Source organism: Scyliorhinus canicula, chromosome 4, assembly GCF_902713615.1.
Source record: "Scyliorhinus canicula chromosome 4, sScyCan1.1, whole genome shotgun sequence".
Taxonomy (NCBI): Eukaryota; Metazoa; Chordata; class Chondrichthyes; order Carcharhiniformes; family Scyliorhinidae; genus Scyliorhinus; species Scyliorhinus canicula.
This window is the reverse complement of record NC_052149.1, coordinates 22531989-22556696: the sequence shown is the minus strand read 5'-3', so window position 1 is coordinate 22556696 and position 24708 is coordinate 22531989. Positions and strand designations below refer to the sequence as shown.

At 49.5% G+C, this 24708-nt stretch overlaps 1 protein-coding gene across 4 annotated transcripts in view; it reads right to left on the bottom strand.

Moving 5' to 3' along the window:
• ccdc18 (coiled-coil domain containing 18) overlaps nucleotides 1-24708 on the bottom strand; it is a 182276-nt gene that overhangs the window by 13153 nt on the left and 144415 nt on the right. For all 4 annotated transcript variants that reach the window (XM_038793852.1, XM_038793853.1, XM_038793850.1 and 1 more), the window contains 3 exons: nucleotides 24426-24569; nucleotides 19942-20145; nucleotides 1986-2123 (listed from right to left, as the gene is read on the bottom strand). In XM_038793852.1, coding sequence (XP_038649780.1) covers nucleotides 1986-2123; nucleotides 19942-20145; nucleotides 24426-24569 — 486 coding nt within the window. The remainder of the gene's footprint in view (nucleotides 1-1985; nucleotides 2124-19941; nucleotides 20146-24425; nucleotides 24570-24708) is intronic.

Sequence of the window (24708 nt, the reverse complement as noted above, 5' to 3'; positions counted from 1 at the left end):
CCGCTTTAAAGCTTATGCAATCCTAGCATCTATTGCTTTCCAGTTCTCCCTCTCGATTAAAGTCAGCATCAACAATTAGCTACTAATCACAGCTTTGGTCTGTTGCAGATTCCATTAATGGGCACGATTTACCGGCCACATCCCGCCGGAATCGGAGCACGACGCGGACGGTAGATGCCTCTCCCGGAATTCCCAACGGCCGTTATGGATCACAATGGATGGAACCCAGTCTCGCATGCCTAAGCAGGTTTAAAACCCATGTAAACGTGCAGATGCCGAATCTAATCGGCTTCCGGCATCTGCCAGCTCCCAAAGGGAGACACCAGCCGGGCGTTGTTTAGCACTAGTCCCCTGGTGATTAGGGACAGGACAGGGTGGCACCCTGGCTCTCCCCCTGGCACAACTACCACCGCCCTGACACTGCCACGGTTCCCAGATGGCACTGGCAAGGGTCAGAACCTGAGAGGGCGATGTCCATGGAATAAAGGAAGGTTGAGGGATGTGTGAAGAGTGGGGGGGTGTGAAAGGCGGATATTAGAATTAGAACAGTACAGCACAGAACAGGCCCTTCGGCCCTCGATGTTGTGCCGAGCAATGATCACCCTACTCAAGCCCACGTATCCACCCTATACCAGTAACCCAACAACCCCCATTAACCTTATTTTTGAGGACACTAAGGGCAATTTAGCCTGGCCAATCCACCTAACCCGCACATCTTTGGACTGTGGGAGGAAACCGGAGCACCCGGAGGAAACCCACGCACACACGGGGAGGACGTGCAGACTCCGCAGAGACAGTGACCCAGCCGGGAATCGAACCTGGGACCCTGGAGCTGTGAAGCATTGATGCTAACCATCAAGCTACCGTGCTTCCCAATATGAAGAGGCCTCCGGAAGGTGGTGGTGGTGTCAAGGGTCAGGGCTCAGGAAGGGGGGACCCCCCGAAAGGTGTGCCCTCAGCAACCCATTAGCAGGGTGTCCTCACTTGGGGACGGAGAGGGAGGTTGGGGTAATGCCCATGTGTTTGGGGAGTGACATTGCCCATGGGTAGCGGGGGACCCTCAAGCTCACTTAGAGATCAGGACCCCCTTTCAAAACGGACGTCCGATCTCGGAGGAGCTTGTCTGGACAGCGAGTTCAGCTCCCCAGTGATAAAAGTAATTCTAAATGTGGGCTTGACCGGGGAGAAACTCCCCAGGGCTCAAAAAAGTGATTAAGTGTGGATGGATAGCGGTGGGGAACTCGGCAACAAAGGAGGGGAGAAACTGCCAGTCAAACCTGTCTGATATTGACACGTAGAAACATTTCCGTTAGGTCACGCCCAATATCTAACTAGTAATTGTGCAGAATTACATATTATCTGGTAAAGATTTATGAAAGTAAGTGGTCAGGTCAAGAGCCCTGCAATAGAAAGGCAGTACACCACACTGCAATACCAGCACACAGGTACAGGTTTGTACCTGTATTTCCCCAATACCATGATTTCCAGCCTTAACTGCAGCATCTAGAGGACGCTGTGCATTGGACAGAACTTGTCAATAGAGGCAAAGCATCCTCAGAATGCTTCTGTCAGCAAATACAAAGACCAGCAGTTGCCTGCCATTCTTATTTCCATGTTTCAAGCCAATACTCACAGGTTCTCCAGAGCAAAAATTAATATCAAAATACTTAATTGGATCGAAATGATGCAAAGGTAGACACACATAATAATAATAATCACTTATTGTCACATGTAGGCTTCAATGAAGTTACTGTGAAAAGCCCCTAGTTGCCACATTCCGGCGCCTGTTCGGGGAGGCCGGTACGGGAATTGAACCCGCGCTGCTGGCCTTGTTCTGCATTACAAGCCAGCTGTTTAGCCCACGGTGCTAAACCAGCCCCATCTATTGCTTTGTTGTATATTTTACAATAAGGTTTTTAAATTGATAAGAGGACCATCATAGTAACAAGCTTCCCGCATTTCTTATTAAATAAATTGTATCCTACTTCTTTCTGATGAGCATTCTTTAAGTGTTTAACCAATTCTTTTAGCTTCTTTGTGTCTGCCTGAGTCCTGATTTCTAATTTGGTCTCTCGAACTTGAGCAGCACCCAATTCTTCTGCAAGGCGAGCAGCACATGCTTCCTGTAGACAATACATAAAGATAACCAAATTAGCAGAAACAAGAACAAGATATCAAGAACTTTGACTAGATTTGTGTTGACCTTGTGCAAAAGGTGCAAGATATGAAGAGTTTTCTACCCCAAAAGCATCATCAAACACATTGGGCAATCAATACCAATCACTCAAGGTTCTCATTTCTATCCATTATGCAAAAACCCCTGCTGTAAGAGCACATTGTGGACATCAGGCGAGGAATAAGCTCAAAGATATGCCTTCCATGGTAAAACAGCCTTCTGGCACAATCAGGATCAACATGAATAGTGGAGACTTGAGCATGGGTGCAGCCTGTAGGACTGTACCTCAAACAGTGCAGTTAACACTTTGTAAAAGGGGAGGAAGGAAAACAATATTTTTTTAAAGGATAAAAAGTTGGCAAACACTGCTGGGGTTTAGGCAAGAACCCAACTTGCTAACTGATACATTATTCCAAAGCTGAATGTTTAAATGACTAAGTACTAGAAAGTAAAAAAAATTTTATTTCCAAATAAATTTCTCACTTGAACATTTCATTCCCTCAATTATTCTAATATTGACTGGGGGAACGTAACATTGTCCTAATACCGACTTGGGTAGTAAAAGTACAATTGACAGAGAGGGTATTGTTTCTGAAAAATGTTCTTGGAGAATTTTCTTTTTCAGTGCATTTCCAGCCCTATGAAGAGAGAGGCATTACTGGTACTCGTTCTGAGGAATGAGGTGGATCCAGTGGATCAACTGTCAGTAGGGAAATATTTAAGGATTTAGATTAACTATCGAAAAGGGAAAGGAGCGATCAACTGCAAAAAATACTTAATTCGAGGAGGGCCAATTTCTGTGGGTTTAAAATTATTTGTCCCAGTCAAAGATTGTCACCCAAAATTGTAATGGAACAATTGGCTGCCTTTATAGAGGAGATAGTTTAGATGCAGCCAAATAGCTCATGATGGGCATTTCCGTTGACTGCGGGTGGGAGGCAGCCACGCGTTGGAGGGCTCCCGTTCGGGTACAGCATTGTCGGGGATTGACGCCCGGTCCTAGAGGCAGCGAAGGCGGTAAAGGTCAGGAGAAAGCACAGGGAAGGGATATGTCGAGGACCAGTAAAAAAACGGCTGTGAAAACAGCTGAAAGTCCGTCGGGGAGTAGAAAGGTCACCGCGGGGTCGGTAAAGAAAATGGAAGCTGGAGCATCAGGGGAGGCCGCATTGCTTATGGCTGAAGAAATAACTAAGGTGATGGCTGCAGAATTCGAAAGGCAGTTTACAAAATACATGGGAGACAATGAGGAAGGAGATGAGGGAGGTTTTGAGTGTGCTGGTGGAGGAGGCGATTTCCCCGGTGGCGATGGCGGTGGCGAGCGCAGTGGCGGAGGTGCGGAAGCAAGGGGAGGCACTGAAGGAAGTGGAGACGACATTATTGCAGCACGGTCATCAACTTACCTTGATGGGGAAGGAGATGCGGAAGGTGATGGAGATTAACAAGGATCTGCGAGGAAAAATGGAAGACCTGGAAAACAGATCCAGGCGACAGAATTTGAGGATTGTGGGGCTGCCTGAAGGAGTTGATGGGCCGAGGCCGGCTGAATATTTTGCCGCGATGCTGGCGAAACTATTGGGGGAGGGGGAGGATCCCTCCCGATATGAACTGGATCGGGCTCATCGGTCGTGGAGGCCTGTACCAAAGGCGAGTGAGCCGTCAAGGGTAGTGACTCTGTGCTTCCGTAGGTACAGTGGGCTGGAGCTGGTATACGTGTATACCAGGACTTTACGGTGGAGCTGGCGAGGAGGCGGGCTGCTTTCAACTGAGTGGAGAGGGCACTGTACATCAGCAAGGTGCAGTGCGGCATTGTATATCCAGCGAAGCTGAGGGTGACTTACAAGCTCAAGGACTTTTATTTTGGAACGGCGGAAGCAGCGGAGGAGTTTGCGAAGGCAGAAGGACTGTGGCAGAACTGGGAAATTGAGAAATGGCCATGTGCCGATGTAACCCCATGACTGTATTTTCTTCTTTTTTTTTGTTTCACTGCATGTGGGTGTAAAGGCTAAAGGAGCCAATGTTGTATATATTTGGACAAGGGAAGTGATGGGACTTTCACTCGAATTGAGGGCTCTTTGGGGTGTAGGTGGATATGCGGGGTTTGTGTGCTGAAAGGAGATTTCTGGCTTTCCTAGGGCCGGGCAAGGGGAAAGGGACCCGGGTGGGGGCCTCCACGCTGGACGGTTTAAGCTGGCCAGTGAACGGTTGTGAGGTGGGGGGAGGGGCTGTGGCCATCGGAGCCCGGCAGAACAGGGTCCGAGTGGTCTAGCCGGGTTAGAAAATTGGGGGGAAGGAACAGAGGTTGGGGGGAGAGGTTTTGCAAGAGGCAGTGGACGGGAGGAGTTGGGGGGAGGGGGGATTTTACAACTCCTGGGTATAATGTACGGTACTCTTTCAGAGGTTAGATGCCGTTGAGTATGGGATGGGGGGTGGGAAGGAGTGGACTCTATGGTGACCATGGGCGGTCCCGGACTCCTTTTTTCTTTTTCTCCTTTGTTTTTTGTTTCCACCGTGGGAAGGTTTGTTTTATTGTATGCATATCTTGACAGGTGGGCAGTTGTTTGGGGTGGTGGGAGGATGGGATCGTTGTTATTGTTAAGAGGATTGATTTTGTATTTGTTACCGTTTACTGTCTGTGGGTGGGGTGTAAATTTTGAAGGAAAATGTGAAAATGGAGAATAAAAACATTTATATAAAAGAAAAGCCCATGATGGGAAAAGGCAGCGCAGCCAAAGCTCCCTGGATGACAACTGTCAGTAAGATGAAACAGAAAAAGGATGCTCTTGACAAATGTCAGGTGAGTAGTGGGAACAAGTTCAGTTGGATAGACAGCTGGTTCGTGATGCAGAGTGAGGCCAGCAGCACGGGTTCAATTCCTGTACCAGCTGAGGTTATCCATGAAGGCCCCGCCTTCTCAACTTTGCCCCTTGCCTGAGGTGCGGTGATCCTCAGGTCAAACCACCACTAGTCAGCACTCCCCCTCAAAGGGAAAAGCAGCCTATGGTCATCTGGGACTATGACGACTTTACCTAGTAAAAGGGTAGTAAAGAGGGGAGGGCCCGAAGCATGGGCATGGCTAAGGTACTAAATGAATAATTTCCATCGTCTTTACCAAGAAAGAGTATGCTGCCAAAGTCAGTGAAAGAGATGGGAACATTGATAAAGAGGAGGTACTAGAATGACTGGCTGTACATAAAGTTACTGTATCATGAGGATCAAATAGGAAAACAAGTATGAAAATTGTGGAGGAACTGACCATAATTACCAGTTGTTCTCTTTAGATATAGGGGTGGTGCCACTGGACTGGAGAATTGTACTCTTCTTCTTCAAAAAAGGCCAGTTAGTTTATCATCACTGCTGTGCAAGCATTTATTAACCATAACCTTGGAGAAAATTAATAGTTTCTTGTACAAATGTAGGTTGTTACGATTCCAGTTGATGTTATAACTAAATGAATGTTTGTGGTCTTAACCAGGGTAGTGGAGGATGAAGTGGACCCGGACCCTTTGGTGGCGATATTTGGGGTTTCAGAGAAGTCGGAGCTCACGGAGAGGAGGAAGGCCGATGTTGTGGTCTTTGTCTCTTTGATTGCATGGCAGTGAATTTTGCTGGAGTGGTGGGCGGCATCGCCACCGGGGCTAATGGCATGGTTGGTGACCTATACAACTTTCTGTGGTTGGAGAAGATAAATGATGAGTTAAGGGGCTCAGCAGGGGAGTTTGAGAAAAGGTAGCGGGTGCTTGTGACCATGTTTGACGAGCAGGGGGGTGGAGGAGATGGGGGGGGAAAAAGGGGAAAAAATTTTAAAGACTGTATAGGTGATTGTTGGGAAGTATGTTTCCCAGGGTGTTTATTTGCTGTAACCTGCTTTGATACATGTTTGTAATAAAATACAAAAACAAATAAATAATTAAATGGAAGATTCCAGAATGGAACTCAGGCTCAAAGACCATGGCCAATATTCTCCGATCCCGCGGCCAAGTTCTGATGCCGGAGTCAAAAGCGGCGCGAGCGACTCCAGCGTCAAAGGGCCTCCAGGCCCAGGCATTCACCCCTGGGGCTAGTACGGCACCGGAGTGGTGTCCACTGTTCTGGTGCTCGAAAGCCAGCATGCCACGGGCAGCGCTTGTCTGCGCATGCGCGCCACGGGTCCGCACATGCGCATGGGTTGCCGTCTCCGCATAGGCCCCCAAACAATATGGAGCGCAGAGGAACATAGACCCCCACGGAATTAGCCTGCCCGCCGATCGGTAGGCCCCGATTGCGGGCCTGGCCACCGTGGAGGCACCCCCCTCCGGAGTCGGATCTCCACACCAGGACGGCCCCCGCAGCCAGAACTCCGAGGTCCCGCTGGGTAGGACCACGCGTAACCCACGCTGGAGGGACTCTGCGGGCACTCGGCCTGTCGAGGCGCGGAGAATCGTCGGGGGGGGGGGCACTTTCAACGGCCCCCGACTGGTACGGCGGCGACCCAACGGGCCCGATTGGCGCCGATTCTCCAGTTGCCGCCTCAATCGGCGGCCTGGCATCGGATCGGCGCAATCCCCCCCCCCCCCCGGCCGATTCTCCAACCCGGCGCAGGACTGGAGAATCCCGGCCCATAACTCTTACTTTTTTTTAATAAAACATGGAGGAACAGATCACTGGAGTGCTAATTAGTTTTAAACAAAAAAAAAATGATTAAACATGAATAAATGATTATACTCCCTCTTATCTTAATAAGTACACACTGATTTTTAAGAGTAACATGGATTACAAAGTGTATCTTAAGCTACAATGGTCTAAGTAACACCAAGTCCCTTCAAGCAAACAAGACAGTTGTGGTCAAATACACACACTCCGCTCTGAACCCAAGTGAATGCCTGTAGATTTCTCCTCAGATTCTCCCCAGATGATGTCACGAGAGTTTCCAAACTCCACGCCCAAAAACATACTTTAAAATCTTCTATCACAATAATGGTTTCCATCAGCAGTTTGCATTCTGAAATCCAGTCCATGTTTTCCAAATGACTCTTAAACTAAGTTTCCGCTCCACTTTTAACAGTAAGTTCAGTATCCAGATTTTACAACACCCCCCCTTTAGGAAGGTTTTGTCTTGGCAATCTGTTCACAATTGCTTTAACTATCGATTCCCGGATTCTATTAAAATGGCATCAAACTGTTGATTTACCTCTGAAGTCTGCTTTCCCACATTAAACCTGGTTACTGTAATTGTCTCTTTAACTTAGAATACTAATCAGACTTCTGGAGGCCGCCATGGAGTGAGTGGTCCCACATTTTGTGGCTCTTGCTCAAAGTGGATTTTGTTGGTCTTTCTCTACCCATATGAGGTTTTTTTTTAAGGGAAAAGGTGTGCGAGTGCCCAGGGAAGATAATACTCCTCTGGTGAGGTTAATGCATGGATCAGAGGATGAGAAGTGCCACGAGAAAGAGACAGCAGCTGGAGCAGGAAAGTTTTTGTGGTACACAACAGGTGAAGATGGCGGAGGGCAAGGGAGCAGTGCTGCCTCCCCAGTGGTCGACAGAGCAGCTGGTGGAGCTTTGAATGAAAAATTGCAACAGCAGAGGAAAGAGGCTTTGGGGGACCTGGTTAAGGTGGTAGAGCCAGGGCAGCACGGTGGCCAAGTGGTTAGCACAACCGCCTCACGGCGCTGAGGTCCCAGGTTCGATCCCGGCTCTGGGTCACTGTCTGTGTGGAGTTTGCACATTCTCCCCGTGTCTGCGTGGGTTTCGCCCCACACAACCCAAAAATGTGCAGAGTAGGTGGATTGGCCACGCTAAATTGCCCCTTAATTGGAAAAAATAATTGGGTAATCTAAATTTATAAAAAAAAAAGGTGGTAGAGCCATTTAAAGCTGTGGTTGACTGAGTGGAGCAGAGGCTACAGGCTCAGGGCCTGATAGTTCAGAAGGTGGGGGAGCATGAGGAGTGGATGGCCTCGTTGGAGACGGAGTTGGGGATGGTTTTGGACAGCCTGAAGAGGCTGAGAGAGAAATTAGAGGACCTGGAAAACTGCTCCAGGAGACAGAATCTAAGGATTGTTGGGATGTCGAAGAGCATTGAGGGAGCGGAGGCTGGCAAGTATGTGTCGAGCATGCTGGAGAGGTTGATGGGTGAGGGAGCTTTCGACCGGCCCTCGAGGTGGATCTGGCACAGAAGGCACTGAGGAGGAGGCCTCGGGTGGGGGAGCTGCCGAGGGCAATGTTGGTGCGGCTGCATCAATTCTTGGACAAAGAAAAGATCTTGAAATGGGCGAGACAGACCAGGAAATGCACCTGGGAAGGCAGTGACCTGTGGGTCTATCGGGAGCTGGGTGTGGAGCTGACAAAAATGAGGGCTGGGTTCAACCAGATAAAGGCTACCTTCTTTAAAAAGGGAGCTAAGTTTGGGTTATTGTACCTTCCTCGCTTGTGGGTGACACATCAGAAACAGGAGTTTTATTTTGGCCCGCCAGAGTAGGCGATGTATGAGGGACTATGGGATGGGAGGAATGTGAGGGCATTGAACTTTGGAGAGGAGCTTTGTGTTCATTGTAAAATGTATGGGGGTGGGAAATTTGGGCTGGATTTCGACGGGGGAGTAGCGATGGTGAGTGAGCCTTTTGTTCTTTTTGCTTGTGGGTGGTTGGGGGGATTGGGGAGGGTGGACTGGAGAGGTGAGAGGATGTCAGAAGCCTTGGGCAGGGGCCATCATGCTAGCTGGGCGGGATAGTTAACGGGTATGAAGTGCAGGGTTGACATGGGAAAGGCATTGTGGGGGGGGGGGGTAGAGGGATGAGGTTGGTTCTTTATTTGGGGGTGGGGGGGAAACTTGTTGATATGGGTGTGGTTGGTGTGGCGCAGTTGGGAAGGGAGCAATGTCGGCAGACATCCGAGGGTAGGCCTGAAGGGGTCCGTGACGTGGGCTGGCTCAAAAAGGGGTATGAATTGCTCGGACGGTTTGGGTTCGGGGAGGGATTGGTGGATTGGATCAAATTATTATATCAGGCCCTGAGGGCCAGCGTCAGGACCAACAGAGAAGTGTCGGAGTACTTTAGGTTGTACCGAGGGACCAGGCAGGGCTGCCCGCTCTCCCCGCTGCTGTTTGCGCTGGCCATAGAGCCGCTGGCGATTGCGCTGAGAGCCGCAGAGGGTTGGAAGGGGATGGTGAGGGGCGGGGTTGAACACAGGGTTTCTCTTTATGCAGACGACCTGCTCCTGTACGTGTCAGACCCAGTGGCCGGGATGGGAACTATACTGGGAATGCTGAGGGAGTTCGGCCAGTTCTCAGGATACAAATTAAATACGGTCAAGAGTGAAATGTTTGTGGTCCAGGCAAGGGGCCAGGAGAACAGATTGAGAGGGCTACCGTTTAGGCTAGTTGAGGAAAATTTCCGGTATTTGGGAATCCAGGTGGCACGAGACTGGGGCAGGCTGCATAAGTTAAATTTGGCCAGGGTGGTGGAGCAAATGAAGGGAGAGTTTCGGAGATGGGATGCACTCCCGCTGTCGCTGGCAGGGAGGGTGCAGACTGTAAAGATGACAATCCTCCCTCGATTTTTGTTTATTTTTCAGTGCCTCCCGATCTTTATCCCACAGTCCTTCTTCAAAAGAGTTAACGGGCTGATTATGAGCTTTGTCTGGGCGGGAAAGTCTCCGCGGGTGAAGAAGACGATGTTGGAGAGGAACCGCAGCGAGGGAGGGCTGGCTTTGCCGAGTCTGGTCAATTATTACTGGGCGGCCAACATCGCTATGATAAGGAAGTGGATGGTGGGTACGGGGTCTATTTGGGAGCGGGTGGAGGCGGCTTCGTGCAGGGGCTCCAGTTTGGAAGCCCTGGTCACGGCTCCTCTACTGCTGCCGCCGGCCAAGTACACCACCAGCCCGGTAGTGGTGGCGACCCTGCGGATATGGGGCCAGTGGAGGAGGCATGTGGGGGAGATGGGGGCGTCTGTCTGGGCGCCAATCTGCGACAACCATCGGTTTGCCCCCGGCAGAATGGATGGGGGGTTCGAGTATGGCGGCGAGCAGGGGCGGGAAGGGTGGGTAATATGTTCCTGGAAGGGAGCTTCGCGAGTTTGAGGAGCTTGGAGGAGAAATTTGGGCTGGTAAGGGGAAATGATTTTAGGTACCTACAGTTGTGGGACTTTGTTCGTAGACAGGTCCCATCTTTCCCGCGCCTCCCGCCAATGGGGATCCTAGACAGAATAGTCTCTGGGAGGGACGAAGGGGAGGGTAGAGTCTCGGGTATTTATAAGGTGCTCATGAGGGAGGAAGGGTCCCAGACAGAGGAACTGAAACTTAAATGGGAGGAGGAGCTAGGCGGGGAAATGGAGGACGGGCTGTGGGCAGAGGCCCTGAGTAGGGTAAATTCGACTGCGACATGTGCCAGGCTCGGGCTGATTCAATTTAAGGTCGTTCACCGGGCCCATATGACGGTGACTCGGATGAGCAAATTTTTCGGGATAGAGGACAAATGCGCTAGGTGCGCGGGAGGACCAGCGAACCATGTTCACATGTTTTGGGCATGCCCTGAGCTGAGGGGGTACTGGGAGGGATTTGCGGGGGTCATGTCCCAGGTGCTAAAAACAAGGGTGGTGATGAGTCCAGGGGTGGCAATTTTTGGGGTTTCGGAAGACCCGGGCGTCCAGGGGGAGAAAGAGGCCGATGTTTTGGCCTTTGCTTCCCTGATAGCCCGGCGACGAATATTATTGGCGTGGAGGGACTCAAAGCCCCCGAAGACTGAGTGGTGGCTTGCGGACATGTCGAGTTTCCTGGGGATGGAAAAAATTAAGTTCGCCTTGAGGGGTTCTGTGCAGGGGTTCACCCGGAGGTGGCAACCATTTATTGACTTCTTTGCGGGAGAGTGAGCGTCAGCAGGGGGGTGGGGGGAGGGGGGTAGAGTAGAGTAGGAGGGAAAATATGGCGGGTAGTACCGGTGGGAGGGGAGCAGGCTTGTGCAATATGTTACGGTGGAAGTATTGAAAGTACGTGGATGTTTGCACATTTTTGCCTTTTTTGCTTCCTTTCTGATGATGTCTGTAACTGTTTATAAAGCCAAAAACTACCTCAATAAAATTGTTTATTAAAAAAAAAAGGGTATGAATTATCGATGGGTGGGGCGGGGGAAGTTCCCCGACTCGCTGGAATGCGAGAGGCTGAATGGGCTGGTAAGCGGTCGCATGTGTTCACGCGCCTGAGGAGTCTGAAGACAGACGTGGTGTTTTTACAGGAGACAAACCTGAGGTTGGGGCATCAGAAGAGGCTGAGGAAGGGATGGGTGGGCAGGGGTTCCACGTGGGGCTGGATATGAAGACGAGGGGGGGGGGGGGCTAGTGGTGTTGGTTAATAAGAGGGTGATGTTTGAGGTGGGGAACATTGTGGCCTAAGGTTGGGGGGGGGGGGGGGGTTAGGTATGTGATAGTGGGAAGCTGGGGGAATGCCACTAGTCCTGGTAAGCATTTATGCCCAGAATTGGGATGACGTGGACTTTATGAGGTGGATGTTGGGAAAAACTCCGGACCTGGACATGCTTCAGTTGATTATGGGGGTGATTTCAGTACAGTCCTGGACCCGGGTCTGGACCAGTTGAGCCCTAAGTCGTCGAGGGTGTCGGCAGTGGCTTGGCAGCTGAAGGGGTTTAATGAGTGCATGGGGAGGCTGGGCCCATGGAGGTTTGGGAGGCCGAGGGCGAAGTAATTTTCATTCTTCTCCCATGTGCACTGGGTGTATTGTGTATTATTTTCTGATGGACACATACTTGCCAGCCTCCCCTCCCTCAATGCTCTCCGACATCCCGACAATCCTTAGCTGCTGGCAGGGGTGGCCGACTCGGAGTATTCGGCGATTGTGGTTTCTGACTGCATTGGGTGGATTTATGGGTGGTTCAGGTGATGGCCAATGTGGAGTTGATCGATAAGGGGGGAGGACACAGCCGCCATGCTATGCGAGGCACTCAAGGCTTTAGTTGGAGGGGAGTATTTCGATTCAGACAGGGAAGGTCCCAGGGCACACATGTTTTGGGCATGTCAAGACTGAGGGGGTTCTGACAGGGATTCTTGGGTGTGATGTGCGAGATGCTGGGTGTGGAGGTGGTTCCGAGTCCAGAGTAGCAATATTTGGGGTGTTGGAACACCCGGGAGTGCAGGGGTGATGGAGGCCAATGTTGTGCCTCCCTGATAGCTATAGACGGATTTTGCTAGAGTGGCGAGACTCGGAGCTGCCGAAAGCGGCAATGTGGGTCAGTGACCTGGCAGAATTCCTGAGGCTGGAGAAGGTCAAGTTCGTACTGAGGGGGTCGGCAGAGGGGTTCACCTGGAGGTGGAAGCCGTTTATCGATTTCTTTAAGAAGGATTGAGGGGTCAGCGGGGGGGGGGGGGGTTAAAGGGTTAAAATGGGCAAGGCGAGATGTGGTGGGTGTTGGTGTCGGGGGGCAGATCGTTTGTGGTTGTTTATTGAGTTGTTTTGTTATTCTTCTGATTTTTTGTGTGTATGTGCAAAAATGCCTTGAATAAAATATTTTTTTTAATGTTTGGGGTGCAGTTGGGGCCACTGCTGGTCAGGGTGTATAATGAGGTGAGGGAGAGGAGGGAGCTCCCTTTACATTGTTACAGGCTTCCATCTCCCTGATTTTAAAGAAGGATTAGGTCATATCACCCAATATCATTATTGAATGTCGATGCCAAGCTATTGGCAAAGGTGCTTGCATTTTGGATTGAGGACTGTGTGCGGGGGTGATGAGGATCAGACGGGTTTTGTGAAGGGAAGGAAGTTGCCTGCGAATGTGTGGAGGTTACTTAACGTGATTATGATACCCTCAGAGGGGCAGGAGGAGTGGTGGTTATGGATGTGGAGAAGGCTTTTCAGCAGGGGAGTGGGCACATTTGTTTAAGGTGCTGGGGCAGTTTGGGTGCGAGCAGGGGTTTGTGGATTGGATCCGGTTGCTGTAGAAGGCACTGGTGGCGAGTGTGTGGATGAACTGAGTGAGTTGAGGATACCTGCTCTCCCCGATGCTTTTCGCCTTCGCAATAGAGCTGTTGGCAATGGCGATCAGTGCGTCGAGGGATTAGAGAGGAATTGAACGGGGGAATGCCGAGCATAGGCATTCGGTTTCGCTATATGCGGATGTCTTGTTATATATTTCAGACCCGATGGGCAGCATTGGGGGGATTATGGAGACCTTGGGGGAATTTGGCCAATTTTCACGATATAAATTGAACATGGGAAAGAATAAGGTGCCCGAATCATGTCCACATGATGCGGGTGTGTCCAAGACAAGAAGGAATCTCTTTGGGTTCTCTCTGATGTCCAAGGTGCTGTGTGTGGGGGTGGTTCCAAGTCTGGAGGTACCGATATTTGGTGTCGGACGATGGATTGGCATTTGCCTCTCTGATAGCCTGGAGACGATTTTGTTGGGTTGGTGGGACTCGGAGCTGCTGAAAACAGGGTTGTGGGTGAGAAACCTGGCACAATTCCTGATGTTGGAGAATATCAAGTTGGCTCTGCGAGGATTGGTCGCGGGGTCGCCAGGTGGAAACCGTTCAACAATTTCTTCATGAGGGGCGGGGGAGGGTTGTGTTTGTTTATTGGGTTGAGATGTTGCTCTTCTGATATTTTGTGTATATTTTCTAAATGCCTTAAATAAAACTATATTTTTTAAAAACTTGGAACACTACTCTACTCTTCCTTGCATTCTTCTGAACAATATAGAACATACAGTACAGAAGGAGGCCATTCGGCCCATCGAGTCTGAACCGACCTACTTTAGCCCTCGCTTGCAACCTATCCCCCGTAACCCAATAGCCCCTCGTACCTTTTTGGTCACTAAGGGAAATTTATCATGGCCAATCCACCTAACCTGCATGTCTTTGGACTGTGGGAGGAAACCGGAGCATCCGGAGGAAACCTACGCAGACACGGGGAGAATGTGCAGACTCCGCACAGACAGTGACCCAAGCCGGGAATCGAATCCGGGATCCTGGCGCTGTGAAGCCACAGTGCTATCCACTTGCGCTACCATGCTGCCGAATACCTTGGTCTCTGTTCTCTTAAAGAATGTGTTAAGACAATTGAAGTTAATACAGTTGGAATTGAAACCAATCCCCACATACAAAAAGGTCTTACAACTGTAGGTTTGACCATTCCAGGCACAGAAACATTAAACACATTAAAACTATACCTTGGGCGGTATACTCCGCCACTCCCCCCCCCCCAAACCGGGTCGAAGAATCCCCGGGGAGCAGTGCGAATCCCGCCCCGCCGCTGGCTGCTGTATTCCCCGGCGCCGTTTTTCGGGCGGGGGTGGATTTCCCTCCACGCCGGTCGGGGGGCTGTTGACACTCTTCCCCCCCCCCCCCGGGCGATTCTCCGGGCCCCGATGGCTGAGCGGCCGTCCATTTTTGGCCAGTCCCGCCGGTGTGAATCACTCAACTCACGCACCGGCAAGACCTGGCAGGCAAGGGTGGTCCTCGTGGGGGGGGCGCTGGGGGAATCCAACCCTGGGTGGGGCCCTGCCCGCGATCGCGGCTCACCAATCTGCGAGCGGGCTTGTTCCATGGGGGCATTTCTTCCTTCCGCGCGGCCCCTGTAGGGCTCCGCCATGGCCAGCGCGGAGAAGGGAACCCCCTCGCGAATGCGCCAAAATATACCGGCCGGTCTGCGCAGGCACGAAACCACGCCGGCCATTCCGCGCATGAGCGAGATCACGCCGGCCCTTCGGCGCATGCGCAAACTTGTCCCTTTGGCGCGAACCCTCGCCGATCCTTCGCCACCGGCTGGAGCGGCGCCAACCCCTCCGGCATTTACCTAGCCCCCGAAAATGCAGAGAATTCCACACTTCCGGAGGCTGTTGACACCGGAGTGGTTGCCACCGGTTTTCCCGCCGGAGGTGGAGACTTAGTCCCCAGAAGGGAGAATCCCGGCCCTTATTTCTAGTGTTTTCCAAAACAAATATAAATCCTTTAAAACTACCTTTATTTCCCAAACAAGATTAATTAAAGGCAGAAAGGATTTAGTAAAACGTAAATAACTGAGTATGGGTGAAAAAATACATTTTGTCAAAGCTCTTCAGGACAATCTCAAGGTTACCAATCAATACCTGGAACTGGAGCGGTCTCTTTGAGGAAAGGCTGGACGAGTAGAGGATGTATCCTCTTGTGGGAGAATCTAGAACTAGGGGTCACTGTTTAAAAAGGGCATACCCATTTGAAACACAGATGAGGTGATTTTTTTTCTCTCTGAGGATCGTGAGTCTTTGGAACGCCCTTCCTAAAAAGGTAGTGGAAGCAGAGCCTTTGTGCGCAATCTTCCCAAAAGGGAACAAAGTTCCCGAGCAAGCGTGTTTAGCCACGTGTTTCCCGGCACTCGCGACTCGCTTTGAATAAAGAGACTAAATGGGCAACACGCGGCCGAGGCCGCTCATAGCCCTATTATTTTACAATGGGGAGCTCTGCGCGCCAGAATTCTGTTATAAATGGCATCCCAATCTCTGAGGCCCACAAAACAAAATCTCCGACCTCCACTCCAACCCAAACGCAACATGGGCGGGTTCTCGCTCCTCCAGCCCAAACGCAACATGGGAGGGTTCTCCCCCTCCAACCCAAATGCAACATGGGAGGGTTCTCCCCCTCCAGCCCAAACGCAACATGGGAAGGTTCTCGCTCCTCCAGCCCAAACGCAACATGGGAAGGTTCTCGCTCCTCCAGCCCAAGCGCAACATGGGAGGGTTCTCCCCCTCCAGCCCAAACGCAACATGGGAGGGTTCTCCCCCTCCAGCCCAAGCGCAACATGGGAGGGTTCTCCCCCTCCAGTCCAAACGCAACATGGGAAGGTTCTCGCTCCTCCAGCCCAAGCGCAACATGGGAGGGTTCTCCCCCTCCAGCCCAAACGCAACATGGGAAGGTTCTCGCTCCTCCAGCCCAAGCGCAACATGGGAGGGTTCTCCCCCTCCAGCCGAAACGCAACATGGGAGGGTTCTCCCCCTCCAGCCCAAGCGCAACATGGGAGGGTTCTCCCCCTCCAGTCCAAACGCAACATGGGAAGGTTCTCGCTCCTCCAGCCCAAGCGCAACATGGGAAGGTTCTCGCCCCTCCAGTCCAAACGCAACATGGGAAGGTTCTCACCCCTCCAGCCCAAACGCAACATGGGAGGGTTCTCCCCCTCCAGCCCAAATGCAACATGGGAGGGTTCTCGCCCCTCCCCCCAACGCCCACGGCGGGCAACTCCGGCCCAGTCGCGTGCGCTCTTAAAATGCCAGCTTGGCAGTGCCAACCTGGCAGTGCCCCCTGGACACCTTGGCATTGCCAGGCTGGCACCCAGGTGGCACTGCCAGCATGGCACTGCCAGGATGCTCACGTGGCATCAACAGTACCAGAGTACCACCCTGCCCAAAGGGCATGCAGCTGGGGGCCTCCGATCCCCTTGGAGACCCCCACGAGTCCTGTTCCATCTGGTACCCGTTTGTGGGGATTAGTGCCAAACAGCTCTCGCCTGTGGCAAAGGGATTGAATCCCAAAGCCTCAGGTACCTTGGGAATCTGCACATTAGAGTAAGGCCTACTGCCTCGCTCCAATATGCAGATTTGCCAAAAACTGATCCTCCCCATTGAGGGCGGGATTTCCCTTGTAACGTCTCACAAGATTGTGTTCAACCTCACAAAACGTTGCGAACCAAGTAGGTCGTGGGAGCGGGGTCTCCCGGCTTTCACCGGCCATGCTGCGCCGCAATGAGCTGCTTTCGTGGCGCAGCGTGGCCGGAAGATTGCGCCCTTTGAATATTTTTAAGGCAGAGCTAGATAGATTCTTGATTAACAAGGAGTGAAAGGTTATCGCGGGTAAGCAGGATGCAGATTTGAGGTTACTCTCAGATCAGCCATAATCTTATTAAATGGCGGAGCAGGCTTGAGGGGCTGAATGACCCCCCCCCCCCCCCCTATTCCTTGTTCCTATGTTGGTAATGCCTGCAAGACGGAAAGCTTTGACAAAAGGTCCTTTTTCAGCAATACTCACTGTCTGTAATACCAAATGACTATTTCTAAATAACTTAATTGATTTTTTTTCTGAGGTAACAGAGAGCATTGATGAGGATAATGCAGTTGATATGGTGTATGTGGAGTTCAAAAGATGGAGTGGTACATGATAAGCATGCAAGCAAAGTTGAAGCCCAGGGAATAAAAGGGACAGTGGCTATTATGGATATGAAATTGGCTGAGAAGGCAGGAAAGAAATGGTGAATGGTTGCTTTTGGAAGAAGGTATACTGGTGTTACTTATTGGTCAGTATCATGATCACTGTTTTTCTTGATATATATTAATGGCTCAGACTTGTACAGGGCAATATTTCCCTACAGAGAACGCAGACTTTGGAAGTACAATGAACTGTGATGTGGATAGTGATAGACTTCAAGAGAACATAGAAGAACTGGTGAAATTTAATAGAGAATTGTGAAGTGGGGCATTTTATTTGGAAGAATAAGATGTGGTAATATAAACTAAGTGGTAAAGAAACAGAGACATCTAGGGGTATAGGTGCATAAATCACTGAAGATGGCATGGCTAGTTGAGATCATGGTTAAAAAGGCATTCGGATCCTGAGTTTGATTAGGTATAGAATATAAAAGCAAGGAAGTTATGATGAACATTTATAAATATTTGTTTGACCTCAATTGAATACTGTGTCCAATTCTGAACACTGCACTTTAGGAAGGATGTGGAGGTTTTAGAGAGGGTGCAGAAAAGATTTAAGAGATTGGTTCAAAGGAAGAGAGGACTTCAGTTACATGGAAAGACAGGGAAAGTTGGGGTTGCTCTCCTTAGGAAAAAAAAAGTCTAAAATCTATTCCCATTGACAGAAGGGCAGAGAACCAGAGGGCATAGATTTAGAGAGATTGGCAAAAGAACCAAAAAGGTGACACAAGAAAAAACATTCCTGTTTTTACATAGTGAGTGGTTAGGATCGAATGCATCGCCGAGACTGTGGTGAAGGCAGAATCAATCAAAAGGAAACCGGATAAGAACTTGGAGGGAAAAGAATTGTGGGCTACAGGGAAAGACTGGAGAGTGGGACAAGCTAAATTGGGCTTGCAGAGATCTGGCACAAACTTGAGGGATTGAATGGCCTCCTTTCTAGGGTTAAATATAGAAGTAAGAACTAACCAAAATATTTGCAATGTCTGCAAGTGAAATTCTAGTGTTCATGCAAGAGTTATCACAAGGTCAGTTACAAATCTCTATGTTTGGTGCAACTTGCCGGATCAGTTCTTGTAAAGTTTTTCCTGGCATTCGATCAGACATTCTCAGACCAGGTACAGCATGAATTAGATCTAAAACTCTCTTAATATGGTCTCAGCAACATTATGGGCGCAATCCAGTGGCCACGTTGTGCTCGCGCTCGAGCGCGGTGCAGCTGGTAAATGCCCATGGGGAGAGCCCTCTCGCCAGCTCCAATCGTGTGAGACATCGGAATCTGAAACATGCCCACAAGGGACTGTGACCAAAGGTGCCCGTCAAAGCCAGATCTACCGGCCTCCCCAGCGAGGATGCAGACAGGCGCCTTTCAGCACTGTCCCACACAAACGGAGACGAAGCAGAACGGCATTCCGGGGGGGGGGGGGGGGTCTCTCGGGTCATCAGAGACCACTGGGTGGTCAAGCTCAGTGCAGGGTGGCCCCATGACCCTCCCCCTGGAACGCGGGAACCTTGGCACTGCTCAGCTGGCACTGCCATCCTGGCATTGCTGGTGCCTGGATGGCACTGCCAAGCTGCAGGAGCACTGCCCAGGTGGCAGTGAAAGGGTGCCAGGGTGTCAGAGTGGCACCGTCAAGGACCTGGCCCGAGGGGGCCATGAAAGGAGGGTGGAGGGGAGGTATGAAGAGTGGGGTGTGCATGGCAGGTACATTGAGGCCTCTGGGAGGTTTGTGAGGGGGGGTTGATGGATGGGGGTCCTGGAAGGGAGGGGATGCTGTAAGGGAGCTTTGGATGGGGGCCTGAAGAGGGGGGAATCCCCAGGGACCCCATATTGGGGTATCTTTACTGGGGGGAAGGAGGGGGGGGGGGGGGGGAAGTATCCATGTGTGTGGGGGGTGATACTGCCCATGGATGGGGGATCACTTAGAGATCAGAACACCATTTCAAATTGGCGACCCAATCTCGGAGTGCAGCTCCCCAATGCTAAACTAAATTCTAAGTGTGGGTTAAAAAGTGAGAAACTCCCCAGAGCCCAAAAAAGTGACTTAGTGTCATTGAATAGCGATGGGGAACTCGCCAGCAGGAAGCTCCCTGAAAAACCCGCTACAAATGAACTTTGAAATTTTTGGGGAGAATTGGGTAATTCTTCTCTCCAACCTCAGAAGAGAATCCTCAACTGCACAACTTCAACATTTTCACTTCCTCATACCTCGTTGTGGCTTCAGATTGAGAGACGAGTAATGAGTGAATGGGAAATCCAGCGTTTGGTATGAGTAGCTCTACTGAATATTCCGTACCAATTTTCTTTATTCGGGAAAATTGCATTTTATCATTCTGAGATCAATTCAAACACAAATTCCCAGATTGTGGAGTGGTGTTCCAATGTGTAGCATCAATCAGTTCTCTCCTATTAATGCAATATGTAGCTATATGTTTTGCTCAATGTAGCTATATGTCTTGTTCAAAGTAGCTATATGTCTTGTTCAATGTAGCTATATGTCTTGTTCAATGTAGCTATATGTCTTGTTCAATGTAGCTATATGTCTTGTTCAATGTAGCTAGCTATATGCCTTGTTCAACTGCTGCAGTTGCCCACTTTTACCAGTTACCTTTTCTTGAGAGAGTTGAATAGTTTCATCCAGTTCAACAGAGAGACGGTCTACCTCTTGTTGTGCCTGTGCTAACCGTTGCTGGGTCTCCCTCAATTCCAGATGAGCGTGCTGCATTTGTTCACGAGCCAAACGTACTTGTTGACTTTCATCCAATGCCTCCTTATGTTGCTTTACGATCCACTGATCCTTATTCTTCAGCATCTGAATAAATTCAATCAAGTCAATGAGCAGAAAGTTATAAATAGGAAGCAAATCCAAGAATATTGTTAATTTGTTTCTTTCAATAAAGTGTTCCATAGATTTAAAAGAAAACTACTGGGTGTCCTGCAACAAAATACAATAAAAGGAAGTTGGTTAGTTTGCCTTGTCACTGTAAGTGAATACAGTAAATGTCACCACAGTCCCAGAGGACCATAGGCTGCTCTTCCCTTTGGCAGTTGACTGGCGGTGATTTAACCTGACGGTCACCACAATCAGGCGAGGGGCATGGGTGAGAAGGCGGGGCCTCATGAATAACCTCAGCCACCTCATGCTCAACCTCAGCCACCTTTCCTATAACATCACCTCCTACTCCCTTGACCCCCCTCACCACTAAACGATTAATTTATTAGATTCCTTTGAGGAAGTAATATTACACAATATGGATAAAGGGAATGTGGATGTGCTGTACTTATATTTCCAGAAGTCATTTGACAAGATGCCATATTAAACGTTAGTACACAAAATAGGAGCTTGTGGTGAAGGAGGTAACATAACAGCATGGAGAGAGGATTGGTAGCTAAACAGGAAACAAAGAGTAGGCATAAATGGTTCATTTTTGAGTTGGCAACATGTGATTAGTGGAGTGTCGCAGGCATCTATTTACAACTTGTATCAATAAACCAAATATATGGTTGGTAAATTTGCTGATGACACAAAGATAGGTAGGAAAGTAAGTTGTGAAGATGACATAAGGACATAGGTCAAGTGACTAGACGAACATTTGGCAGCCGAAGTACAGTGTTGGAAAATGTGAACATGGCAACGTTGCAGGAAGAACAGAAAAGCAGCACATTATTTAAATGGAGAGAGACTGCAGAGGTATCTGGGCGTCCTGCTAAAAGAATCACGTATTGTTAGTATGCAGGTACAGTAATTGATTCGGAAGGCAAATGGAATGTTGTTGTTTATTGAAAGGGGTGTTTTGCTCCAGTTGTTGGTCCACATCTGGAGCACTGTGTACAGTTTTGGTCTCCTTATTTAAGAAAGGATATAAATGATAATTCGGAGAAGGTTTAGTCAACATATCCCGGGATGAGGGAATTATTTTATCAGGAAAGCTTGGACAGGCTGGCCCCACATCCCTTGGAGTTTAGAAGAATGAGAGGTGATCTTATTGAAACGTATTTTATTTTTAAAGAGAGGGTAATGGATGCCTGGATCTCGCTGCCGGAGGAGGTGGTGGAAGCAGGTTTAAGGGGCGTCTTGACAAATACATGAATAGGATGGGAATAGAGGGATACGGACCCCGGAAGTGAAGAAATTTTAGGTTAGACAGACAGCATGGTCGGCGCAGGCTTGGAGGGACGAAGGGCCTGTTCCTGTGCTTTATTTTTCTTTGATGTGGAGATGCCGGCGTTGGACTGGAGTGAGCACAGTAAGAAGTCTTACAACACCAGGTTAAAGTCCAACAGGTTTGTTTCAAACACGAGCTTTCGGAGGAAGGAGCTGCGCTCCGAAAGCTCGTGTTTGAAACAAACCTGTTGGACTTTAACCTGGTGTTGTAAGACTTCTTACTGTTATTTTTCTTTGTATAAGATCCTGAGCGAATTTGACAGGGTGGATGTTGAAAGAATGTTTCCACTTGTGGGAGAGACTGGAACAAGAGGATGCAGTTTAAAAAAATAAAGGCGTTCCCATTTTCATAGAATTCCTACGGTGCAGGATACCATTCAGCCCATCAAATCTGCACCGACCCTCCGAAAGAGCACCCTACCTAGGCCCAATCCCTGTAACCCCACCTAACATTTGGACACTAAGGGACAATTTAGCATGGCCAATCCACCTAACCTGCACATATTTGGATTGTGGGAGGAAACCGGAGCATCTAGAGGAAACTCACACAGACACGGGGAGAATGTACAAACCCCACAGGCTGAATCAAACCAGGTCCTTGTATCACTGTGCCACAGAGATGAAAAAATGATTTTTCTTTCGAGGTCATGCGTCTTTGGAACTCTTCCCCGAAGAGCAGCGGAGGCTGGGTCATTGAATATGTTTAAGGCAGAGGTGCCAGACTAACAAGGGAGTCAAAGGGCATTGGGGGTAGGCAGAATGGGGAGTCAAGGCCACAATCAGATCAGCCATGACCGTATTAATCTAATTTTCTTTTTTCAATGCCTTCCGATTTCTGTCCCAAAGGCTTTTTTTTAGAAAAATAAATGTGACGATTACAGGTTTTGTATGGGTGGGGAAGACCACGAGAGTAAAGAGGGCACTTCTGGAGCGGGGTCACGTGGAGGGGGGCCTGGTCCTCCCACGCTTTATTAATTATTACTGGGTGGCCAACATAACAATGGCCAGGATGTGGGTAGTGGGGGAGGGGTCAGCCTGGGAACGAGTGGAAGCGGCATCCTGTAAGGGCACGAGTTTGGAGGCTTTACTGACGGCGCCCTGCCATTTTTGCCGGCTCGGTACTGTACAAGCCCTATGGTGGTGGCAGCCCTAAGGGTGTGGGGGCAATGGAGACAGTACATGGGATTAGAGGGGGCGTCAGTATGGTCTCCTATCTGTAACAATCACCATTTTATCCCGGGGAGGCTGGATGGGGGCTTCAAGAGGTGGCAGCAGGCAGGGATCAAGAGATTTGGAGACTTATTTATCCAGGAGGGTTTCCGACCTTGGAAGCACTAGAGGAGGAGTTTGAGTTACGGGATGGAATGGGTTTGGATATCTTCAGGTCCAGGATTTTGTCCGGAGGCAGGTTCCAAGCTTCCCTCGCCTCCCCCTGAGGGAACTACAGGACAAGGTGATGTTAAAAACTAGGGTTGGAGAAGGGAGGACTTCGGAGATATTCAAGGAGTTGATGGAGTGGGAAGGGGCCCCGATCAGGGAGGTGAAGCAGAAGTGGGAGAGGAGCTAGGAAGAGAGCTGGAAATGGAAATGTGGGAAAAAGCTTCGAAGAGAACTAATTCATCTTCGTCCTTTGCCAGACTTAGCCTGATCCAGTTCAAAGTGGTCCACAGGGCTCACATGACGGTAGCCCGGACAAGCAGGTTCTTTGAGGAGGTAGAGAATAGATGTGGGGGTAGCGCGGCTAACCACGTACGTATGTTGAAATGAAAAAATGAAAATGAAAATCACTTATTGTCACAAGTAAGCTTCAATGAAGTTACTGTGAAAAGCCCCTAGTCGCCACATTCCGGCACCTGTTCGGGGAGGCTGGTACAGGAATTGAACCGTTCTGCTGGCCTGCCTTGGTCTGCTTTCAAAGCCAGCGATTTAGCTGTGTGCATGTCCAAAGTTGAGGGGATTCTGGCAGGGATTTGTAGACGTTATGTCAGAAGTCCTGGAAGGGAGTCCAGAACTGGCAATATTTGGGGTATCGGATGATCCGGGGACCAAAGGGGGTTAGGGAGGCTGATGTCCTGGCCTTCTCCTCCCTGGTGGCCAGGAGACGGATTTTGCTGGGATGGAGGGACTTGGAGCCCCTGAAGTCAGGTGTATGGGTCAGCGATGTGGCAGGGTCTCTCAGCCTGGAAAAAAATCAAGTTCGCCTTGAGAAGATCAACTCAGGGGTTCGCCCAAAGATGGCAACCATTCATCGACTTCTTCAAAAAAATTGAACGTCAGCAGTAAGGGGGGGGCGGCAGCAAAAGAAAATAGAAGGCATGGCAGTGTTAAATAAGGACAGGGAACTCAGTATACGGGTAGCTAGGAAATAGGGCGCGGGCAGTTGGGGACATTGTGGGGTTTTTTTGGGGTTCTTTTTTTTGTATATATATATATATATACACACACACATGTGTCTGCCCACGCAATTGTTTTAAGAAATGTTAATGTGAAATGAATGAAATGAAAATTGCTTATTGTCACAAGTAGGCTTCAAATGAAGTTACTGTGAAAAGCACCTAGTCGCCACATTCTGGCTCCTGTTCGGGGAGGCTGGTACGGGAATTGAACCGTGCTGCTGGCCTGTCTTGGTCTGCTTTCAAAGCCAGCGATTTAGCCCTGTGCTAAACTGTGAAAATTTTAAATGCTTCAATAAAATATTTTCTAAAAAACAAATTTCCATTTTGTGTCTCCACCACTTTCTCTACTCCTTTCAAACTCATTACAAGGACCAAGCTTTTGATTACCCATTGTAATCCGGAATCTTTAGCTTGGCATCTGCTTTCCTCATGCTTCTGAAGCGCCTGGGGATGTTTTCTTGGTATGTTTTCTACATTAAAGCTGCTTTTTTATTAAGTTTTTGTTACTGAAGTATATTTGATTATATTTACCTGCTCATATTCCTTCATCTGTGCATCCTTTTCTTCAACTTCATTTCTGATCTGATTTACTTGTTGTTCCCTCTGAAGCAGTTGAAAGTCTTTTTCACGTAACTCTTCTTGTATGAGCTGTAGTTTTTCATCTAAAGTTTCCACCTATCCATACAAAGTGCTGTTAGAGTTGGTTCATTATCTATTCAGATGATCTCTTGACAATGTGGGTACAACAGGTTGAAAGAGAGACTTATTTAAGTCTCAGCTGTGTGCTTTAAGGCATTTGTACTCAAACAAAATA